The sequence below is a fragment of the Oppia nitens genome, unplaced genomic scaffold, assembly GCF_028296485.1.
Source record: "Oppia nitens isolate AA-2021 unplaced genomic scaffold, nextdenovo-longstitch-racon4-pilon3 scaffold1_pilon_pilon_pilon, whole genome shotgun sequence".
Taxonomy (NCBI): Eukaryota; Metazoa; Arthropoda; class Arachnida; order Sarcoptiformes; family Oppiidae; genus Oppia; species Oppia nitens.
This window is the reverse complement of record NW_026533199.1, coordinates 13,246,432-13,257,062: the sequence shown is the minus strand read 5'-3', so window position 1 is coordinate 13,257,062 and position 10,631 is coordinate 13,246,432. Positions and strand designations below refer to the sequence as shown.

General features: G+C 14.4%; 1 protein-coding gene across 1 annotated transcript; it reads right to left on the bottom strand.

Moving 5' to 3' along the window:
• Positions 1-587: 587 nt before the first annotated feature.
• Positions 588-3,143, bottom strand: LOC128952410 (kelch-like protein 17). The gene is made up of 9 exons (XM_054297807.1): positions 3,098-3,143; positions 2,318-2,521; positions 2,121-2,206; positions 1,835-1,899; positions 1,505-1,742; positions 1,277-1,425; positions 901-978; positions 725-813; positions 588-609 (listed from the first exon to the last, which is right to left on the bottom strand). The coding sequence occupies exons 2-9, from the start codon at positions 2,486-2,488 to the stop codon at positions 595-597; spliced, it is 891 nt and encodes a 296-aa protein (XP_054153782.1). The 5' UTR covers positions 2,489-2,521; positions 3,098-3,143; the 3' UTR covers positions 588-594.
• Between the last annotated feature and the right edge of the window lie 7,488 nt (positions 3,144-10,631).

The window sequence follows — 10,631 nt, the reverse complement described above, 5'->3', positions numbered from 1 at the left end:
AATAAAATAAAAATAGTTTTTTTTATAACTAATTAATTGTTGTATTTTGTTGTTAAATATCTACTACCTATTAATTTTTAAAAATGATATTTACTTTTATTAAATTTTTTTTAAATATAAACTTAAAGTTAATTATACAACAGTTTTTTTATAAAATGTCGACTAAAATTAATTTCAAATAATTATAATAATAATAAATTACATAAACTTAATATCATAATATCTATTATAAATAACATAGATTTAAAACATATAATATTTTTTGATAAAAAAAATTACTTGTTTATACATATTATAAAAAAATATTAAACTGTAATTTAAGTTTAAATTATTAAAATAAAATTAGTACAAAATGTCATTTAAAATTATTAGCATAAGTCGAAGTAAAAAATTTTATTATTTTATAAAACAAAATTTAAAAAAAAAATAAAATGTTTAATTTAATATATAATTAATCAAATAAAATATATAAACTCAAAAAATCTTACTTAATGTAATTTTTTTATACTAAATATCTAAAAAAAATTAATAAAAATATTTATTTAAAAATGTTTAAATTTTATAAAAAAAAATTTTGATCATAATAATTTCCATTTAGAATGTTGTAGCCTAGAAATAATTTATTTAATAAAAAAAATAATAAAAAAATTAATTAATTTTTTTGATTACAACAATTATTATTATATTTTTAAAAAATAAAATAAATATTTTGATTAATACTTACACCAAATCCATAGCTATTGAATGGCAACGTTGGTGTTGTATATGACCATAGATTAGTTGTATAATCATATTGCTCTACAGTACCGTTTGCTATATAAATAATTAAATATATTAATTAATTAATTAGATTATATTATTAAAAATATATATATTTTTTAATTAAAAATATATATTTACTTGATTGGCCACCCAGGGCATATAAAACATTATCAATGGCAACCAATTGAAAATCATAACGTTTAGTATTCATCGATGCTAATCAATAAAAATAAAACAATTATTATATAATATTATTATCATTAGTAACTAATTAATTAATTACGAAACTATTATTAATTAATTAGTTATGTAACTATTATTTATAAATTTATTATGAAACTATTATTAATTAACTAATTATAAAACTATTAATTAATTAATTATAAAACTATTAATTAATTAATTATAAAACTATTAATTAATTAATTATGAAACTATTATTTAATTAATTAATTAGTTATGAAACTATTATTAATTTAATTATTTTTTTTAAATAAAATAACCCTAAAATTACCGATTGTTGTCCAATTGTTTGCCCGTGAATCGTATGTTTCGCATGAGGACATGGCTGATGATGATGCCCTATAACTATTGCTATTATTTTCATCATAACCGCCGCACACGTAGATTTTATCCATAAATGACCAGGCACCAAATGCATTTCTAATTTAATAATTATTTTTTTTTTTGTAAAAATAAATATATAGTAAATATTATTATTTATTTAAAAAAATATATTTACCTTTTTGTAGGCATATTAGCCATTGGTTGCCATTGTTTAGTCCTAGTATTATATCTTTCCATTGATTGTATATAGCCTTTATCAAAGTTACCGAAATAGCAGCCAATTGCATACAGATAGTCATTATGGGCTACCAGTGCAAAATCTGTACGTGCCATTGTCATTGTCCAGCCCAGATGCCATTCCCCGGTTTCCATTGAATAATATTCGCACGATGATAATATTGGATCATTTTGATCTATAATATTTTTTTTACAAACAAAAATTAATTTATATATATTATTTTAGCATAATAAAATTATTAAAAATTTTTAATAATATGATCAATACTCGGTTGATAATTATTGCCATCGCAAACATATAAAATATTGTCAATAACTGCTGTACCAAATGAGCTATCGATAAAATAATAATAATAATAAATAGAAAATAATAATAATAAATATATTTTTTTAATAATAATAATTAGTAAAAAATAAAATAAATATATTTTTTTAGTAATAATAATAATAAGTAGAAAATAAAATAATAAATATATTTTTTTAGTAGTAATAATAATAAACTTATCTAGCTAATAATAATAATAATAACTAAAAAAATTATCTAGCTCACTTACTAGCGTGCAATATTCAATGGCGATTGTTTAGACCATAAACGTGTTACTATATTATAGGTTTCAACAGTATCTAGACTTCCAGATAACTATTATAAAAAAAATCGTAAATTTTATTTTTTAAATTTTTCTTATATAGAAAACTAGTCTAGTAAAAAAAATATTAATTAATTAAAAATATTTACAAATAATCACATTACATTTTTGCCGCCAATAGCCCACAATCTATTATCGTATTCAATCAATGCTAAACTTGATCGTTCATTGGACAATGATTTAATTGGTTGCCAAACACGTGTTTCCTGATCATAGCTATTGCACGCGCGTGTTAGCTTTTCAATACTACTATCTTTATAATAGCCACCACACATATAAATGTTAGTATCATTATTTTTTTCGACAAGCTTAATTACAAATTTTTATAAAAAATTAATTAAAAAAATAAATAAATATTATTTAAAAAATTAAATAATTAATATTATTATTTAAAAAAAATAAATAACTAATATTATTATTTAATATATATAAATTATTATTATTATTATTTAATACAACAAATTAATATTATTATTCAAAAAAAAATAAATAACTAATATTATTATTTAATATATATAAATTATTATTATTATTATTTAATACAACAAATTAATATTATTATTCAAAAAAAATAAATAACTAATATTATTATTTAATATATATAAATTATTATTATTATTATTTAATACAACAAATTAATATTATTATTCAAAAAAAAAATAAATAACTAATATTATTATTTAATATATATAAATTATTATTATTATTATTTAATACAACAAATTAATATTATTATTCAAAAAAAATAAATAACTAATATTATTATTTAATATATATAAATTATTATTATTATTTAATACAACAAATTAATATTATTATTTGAAAAAATAATTAATTAATGTTATTATTTAAAAAATTTTAATTTAAAGTATAATTATACTTACATTTTGTTCAAATACACCTAATTTTGTTATTTGTAAACTTGCTTGACATACAATTATCAATAAACTAATAGTTATAATTAGTAATTTAAACATTATTAAAAAAAACTTTTTCATATAATAATTTCAAATAAAATATTAGTTATTTATTTAATTACAAACTAACAAAAAATAATTACTGCTTCTATATAACTGCAATTTTATACTAAATGATAAATATTTTTAAAATAAACATAACAAACAAACAATTTCAGCAAATATTTTATAAATATAGTATCAAAGATTATTAATTATTTTACTTATCATATCTACATTAATATCTAAAATTTATAAATCAATAATAAATGTAAATAGTTTTCTATAGTAGTTATAATTGTATTATTTATTAATAATAATATTATTGCTCATAATTTACACACACATACACACAAAAGTAATATATTAGATAAAATTATAACAAAATAACTATATTTATTTATATAAATAGTCTATCGTTTTAAAGCTTTTATTTTTGTATATAGTATTTCAGATAATAATTTAGTTTATTTAGCAAATAAAATATTATAAATTTACTTAGACGTGGTTCACATAGTACGTTCGCGCTTTTTAAGAAATCTAGACCCCCTCCCTCCCCTATGTTCGCAATTGTTCGCATGGAGTCATTTAAAAAAATTACGTTCGCTTATCCTTAACCGCTACCCCCTCCCCCCCACCACAAGAAATAAGATATTATCTAAATGCGAACGTTCTTAAAGTCTCTACCCCTCCCCTACCTCTCGTTCGCAAAAGTTCGCTTTGGCTAACCCCCCCCTCCCCTCAAGTGCGAACGTAATATGTGAACAACGCCTTATCTTGTTACTAACTATACTAAATATATGTTTGTTTAATAAATGTATATATATATACACAATTTCATTGTTGATTTTATATTTACTATTATTAAATTCTAATAAACAATAATAATTACCTAATCTATCAAATATATATATATATTTTTAATTAATTATACTTATGAACTAAAAAAATTTAATAGATAATAAATAAAATAGTTTTTAAATAACTAAAAAAAATTATATATATAAATATATAGATATAGATATATAATTATTTAACTTTAATATTTTTTTTTATAAAAAAAAGTTTACTGTATTAAAAAAAATATATGACAATTATCTTCTCAAGTAAACAATTTATTTTATACTAAACTGCTAAATAACAGTAAATATAAATAAATTATAAATAAAATATATCTAATATTAATAGCAATTAAAATCTATATGATTACATTAACATAAATTATTATTTATAAACAAAAAAAAACTGTAACTAATTTAAAATTATTTAATTTGATTAAATATCTTAATTAAAGATTTTTTTAAAAAGTTTTGTAGTGGTAGTTGGTTTTTTGTTCAATAATTTATAATAGTCTACTGTAAAATATCTACTGTCTACTGATAGTTAACAATTTACTTTATACTAAACTGTTAATAAATAAATTATAAATAAATATATCTAATATATTTTGTTGTACAATTAAAATCAATATTTTCATTAACATAAATTATATTTTTTTTTAAATAAATTATTTTAAAAGTGTAGATTTAAAAATGTTTATTTATTTTGTAAACTTATTTATAACTTCTATACTAAATTTTTATTATTTAGACATGTTTTTATTAATTGAAAAACTATCTATTTATAATTAATAAATTAATTTCTACTAAGTAATGTATAATGTAATTACTTTAGATAAATTTGTTAATTAATATAATATTTAAAAAATAATTCTTGCAGCTAAATAATTTTAAAAAATAGAAAAAAATTATTAATTAAAAAACAATACTAAAAATCAAAGTCCAATTCAAGCAATATTTAGAGCAAACACAAAATTACTACTTTTTTTTAAAAAAATAAGACTGTCATTTAATCTAGATTAAACTATTAATATAAAATATATATTTTTTAACTGGATAAATATTAGGTTAATTTTTATAACCCTTTTTATAATTTTATTATATTATTTTACAAATAAATTATAATTAAAGTTTAATTTATAATATAATTTGCAAAAATAAATAAATATTCCATCCATACTCGATCTAAAATGATTTCAATGGTTTTGTATATTAAATTTTTAAAAAATTTATTTAAAAAAATTTACAGTTTTTATTTATATTAACCTATTAACAAAAATTTAGTATATAATATTTTAAATTCATTAAAAAATCAATAATATAATTAATAAAGTAATGATATCATTAAAATATTTTACTGTTTATCACCTAAATATATAGAATTTTATTAATAAATTATGAAAAGTGTTTTAAAAAAAAAATAATTTTTAAAAATAAAAACTACAAAAAAATATTGACAAATAAAAGTTTAACGTTTAAACCAATGGAATAATGGCACTGTTTAGTTAATGATATATTAGTTAAAATTATATATATTAAAAATTAAATATAACTATGTCATAATTTTATATAAAATAATATTATATAAAATTATAAAATGGTTTGATTTTATTTCCTAATGATTTTATATTTACTATTATTATATAATAATAAACAATATTAATCAACTAACCTATAATTTATATATTTTTTAGTTAATTATAACTATAAAATTTATTTTTAGATAATGATTTTAAAATTTTCTTTCAAAAGTTCGTGAAAATATTTTTTTTAATAAATTTTATCAATTAATATATACAGCGGTTTATGACGGAGATGATTATTATATTGAATAATTTATAATTAATATTATTTTAAATTTATTAATTTTCTTTGTTTATATAGATGTAACTTAATTTAAACTAATTAAATTAATTTAAATAAATATTTAAAAATTATTATTAAGCTTATATGTCAAAGGACTATTTATTGTAAAATAATTCAACAACAAAAAAACATTAAATTATTTTAACTGCATATGTTAGGTTAATGGCCCAATAGGTATATATATATATATTTAATTATTTACTTATTAATAACAAAATGAATTAGATGTTTAAGTTAATTAAATAGTTTTAGATTTACATTATTAAAGAAAATTATAATAAATTTTATTTAGTATAAAATTTTGTCATTTAATCTAAATTAATTATTATTAAATATGTCTATATTTAAATTCGATATATTTATTATTTTATTATGTATTTTATTATAGATTTATTATGTTGCAAAATTCAATATTCAAATAAAAATAAATTTATAATTTAAAAAAACTGTAATTTATCTAAAAAATTTATTATTAAAAATATATTTTTATATAAAGTTTATTAATTAGAAAATATGATCTGTTCAATATTTTATTGACTAATTTACAATTAATATTAATACTTATGAACTATAAAAATTTATTAGATATTTTATTAGTCTTTTATTTTAACTATTTAACAAATCATTTTAGTAATAAAACTGTAACTTAATTAAAAATAATTATAATTAATAATTTAAAAATAATATATAAATAAACTTTAACAGTACAAATTATTATTTTAATATTAGCATTAATAAACATATAAATAATCTTTTTTTTTTGAAAAAACAAATAATAAAATTAATGTCTCTAGATTAATTTTTACTTATTAAAGTTTTATTTTATTTTTTACAATTTTACTTAATTATTTACTTATAAACTATGAAGATTCAATAGATAATAAAAAATAGCTTTTAAATCACTTAAATTTTTTTTTTAATAATGTTGTTTAAATATCTACTGTTTTGTTTAAATAATGTCAATTATGATAGTAAACAATTTACTTTATTATAAAAACTGTGAATCAGTATTATACAAATAAAAATAAAAATAAATCTAATATAGGGTATTTTATTGTATAATTAAAATCAATATTTACATTAACATATATTAATAGCTTTAAAAAAAACTGTAACATATTTTCAATTACTTTTTTTAATTATAAATTATAAATAAAGATTTATTAAAAAGTTTTAAGTAATCGATTGATTTTTTTTTGTTCAATAATTTATAATTAAAACATTTAAATTTAAGTAAAATGTTATAATTTATTTGCAATTTATATTTATTTATTTTTTTTGTTTACATAACTGATGACATTAAATGTAAACTGATTTGATTAATTAAAATAAATATAATTTTTTTAAAAAATTCGTATATAATCACATTATAATTTTTAAATAAAATTATTTCAAATATTTTCAAATGTTTATTGTTATTACATAGTAACTTATAATATAAAAAAACAAATATATTTAGTTGAAAAATTAAAATCAATATTTATATTAAAATAAATTTTTAATTTTAATTTATAAACAGTAAATTAAATTATAGATAAACATATATAATATATTTTGTTGACCAATTAAAACAATTACAACAAATTATAAATTATTTTCAATTATTTATTTTGATTAAAAATTTTAGTTAAAGATTTATTAAAAAAGCGTGTGGGAGGTTCATTATTTTTTCAATAATTTATAATTTAAATTTAAGTTAAATATTATACAGTAATTTATTTGAATTTTTTACTAATTAATTATTTGTAACTTTTTTGCATACTATAATTTAATTAAAAATATTAATTTTTGTGTTTTAAGTTATAATATATTTATAAATTATTAATTTTAAAATACTTTCTAATACTATTTTATAATTTTTTAAATATTTAATTTTACAATTTACATAATTACTTAAATATATTACTAATATATATTTACTTATAATAATAACATACACATATTTTGTACAATTTTTATTTTGTTCAATCAATATTCAAATTAACTTAAATTTTTATCCATTTTTAATAAATTTTATTCATATTAGAAAATATAAGGCGTTGTTTATTTTATTAGCTAATTAATAATTAATATTAATACTTATGAAGTGTACATGAACAAAATTATTATTTTGATTAAAATTATTATTAAAGATTTTTTTTAAATAGATCTGCGGGAAGTCGATTTTTTGTATAAAAATTTATAATTAAGACATTTTAATTTAAGATAAATATTTTAATTTGCAATTTTTTAAAAATTCTTTTAATATTTATTTTAATAAATCAAATCAGCTTATATTTAAAAGTTACAATTATATAAATAAATATATTTTTTACAAAAAATTTTATTAAAATTTTTAAAAATGTTTATTTATCAATAATGAATTAACAATGTAGAAATGTGTATCACGGGGTATTTCTATACAATAGATTTTATTTAATAAATTAAAATAAATTAATAATTTTTAGCTAATATAAAAACATAGTTATTAAAAAGCATTAAAATAAAATCTATAATTAAAATAATAAAAATAATTTATAATTATAAATTATTGAACCAATAAAATGCCACCTACCTTTCGCCACTTTTTAATAAATCTTTAATTAAAATTTTTAATCAAAATAAATAAATGAAAATAAGTTACAGTTTTTTTAAACAATAATTATTTATGTTAATGTGAATAATGGTTTTATTTGTAATAGTTAATTTATTATATATATTTATTTATAATTAATTTATATTAACTGACTAACAGTTTTTATTATTATAAATTAAATTGTTTACTCTCATAATTGACATCCATTTCAATGTAATTGATATTTAAACAACAATGTTAAAATTATTTAAAAACTATTTTTTATTATTATTTATTAATTTTATTAGTTCATAAGTATAATTAACAAATATATATATAATTGATAGATTATGAAATTATTATTGTTTAGTAGAATTTAATAATAGTAAAAATAAAATCACTATGAAAAAATTCAAAATTTTAATAATATTAATTTAAATTTAATTTATTAATAAACTAATAGTATTAGTAAAATATTATTAAGGCGTTAATTTAATTTAATTATATTTATTTTTATAAATCAAATTAACTTACAATTAAAAATTACTCTTAGATAAATAAAGTTTTTTTTAAACTACAACTAAAATAAAATATTTAATTTATATTTAAATATTATAATCATTTTCATTAATCAATTTAAATTATGACACTATTCTTATATATTAATAAATAATATATTTATTTTAATTAATCAAATCAGTTTATATTTAAAAGTTACAGTTATGTAATAAAAGAAATTTTTTTAAAAATGCAAATAAAATATTTAACTTAAATTTAATGTTTTAATTATAAATTATTGAACAAATAATCATCTTATTACGTAGTACTATTTAATAAATCTTTAATCAAAATAAGTAATTGAAAATAAATTACAGTTTATTAAAAAAATATATAATATATTTTAATGAAAATATTGATTTTAATTATACATCTAATTATATTAGATATATTTATTTATAATTTATTTATATTTACTAATTAACAGTTTTAGTAAAAATTGAATTTTGAAACTAAAGCATTTAAATTATATTTGATAGATTTTGAATTGCATTTTAAATATTACATACTAAATGGTTTATAAGTTATTATTTTTAAAAATGTATACTGTTTTTTTAAATAAAATATTTTATTTAATATATAAAAATATATTATTTTTTTTTTAAAAAAAAACTGTAACTTATTTTTAATTACTTATTTTAATTAAAAATTATGATTTAGATTTATTAAAAGTAGCCTATCGTTCTGTGGTTTTATTTGCTTAATAATTTATAAATAATACATTTAAATTTAATTTAAATATTTTATTTTATTTGAATTTTTATTTATTAAATTTTTTTATTTACATAATTGTAACTTTTAAATATATATTGATTTGATTAATTAAAATAAATATATTATTTATTAATATATAGGAATCCTATATTGAATTGCTAATAGCATTAATAATTATATTAATTAATGAAAATAAGATACATTTAATTAAAATTTAAAAAAATAATTTATAATTGTATAATCAAAAAAAATATATAATTCAATAATTATCTATTTAGTGTAGATATAATTTTTTAATTAGTAAATATTTATTAATAATAATAATTATATAGATATTTCTGATTATTATTTTTTACACAATTTTCAATCAATTTTATAAAATTAACAAAAATTTATAATTCAAAAATAAAACTGTAATTTAACTAAAACATTTTTTTAAATTATTTTTAAGATTAAAGTCTATTATTTTATTGAATAATTTATAATTAATATTTTTAAAATGTAGTTTACGTTGATCTAGTTGAATCTAATTGAATTGGATAGTAATTATTCTAGATATTTGTTTAATTAATTTAATATATAAAAAATATTAATTAAAAATAATGATTAAAACATTTTTACTAAATAATTATTTTCTTATGACTTTTGATATACTTTAATTTAATTATTTATTAAAAATATTAAATTCAGTTAATTTTTAAAGTTATTAATTTTAGAATGTTTATGAATTTTTTATATTTTTATATTTTAGTTATTTAAATTGAATTATTTATAAAATTTAAAATTATTATTAACAGTTAATACTTTTATTTTATATATTTTAATTATAAATATATATATAACTATTTTTTCTATACTTTTGAACTAGTTGAATTGAATAGTAATTATTATAATTATTGGACACCATTTTGTTTTTTTTTGTTTAAAAATA

Excerpts from the sequence above, each read along its gene's own strand:
- LOC128952410 (XM_054297807.1), bottom strand. The coding sequence starts at position 2,488 with ATGTGTGGTGGCTATTATAAAGATAGTAGTATTGAAAAGCTAACACGC. Across the intron at positions 1,426-1,504 it reads GCTAATATGCCTACAAAAAG|AAATGCATTTGGTGCCTGGT; the intron begins GTAAATATATTT and ends TTATTAAATTAG. Across the intron at positions 979-1,276 it reads AAACAATTGGACAACAATCG|CATCGATGAATACTAAACGT; the intron begins GTAATTTTAGGG and ends TTTATTGATTAG.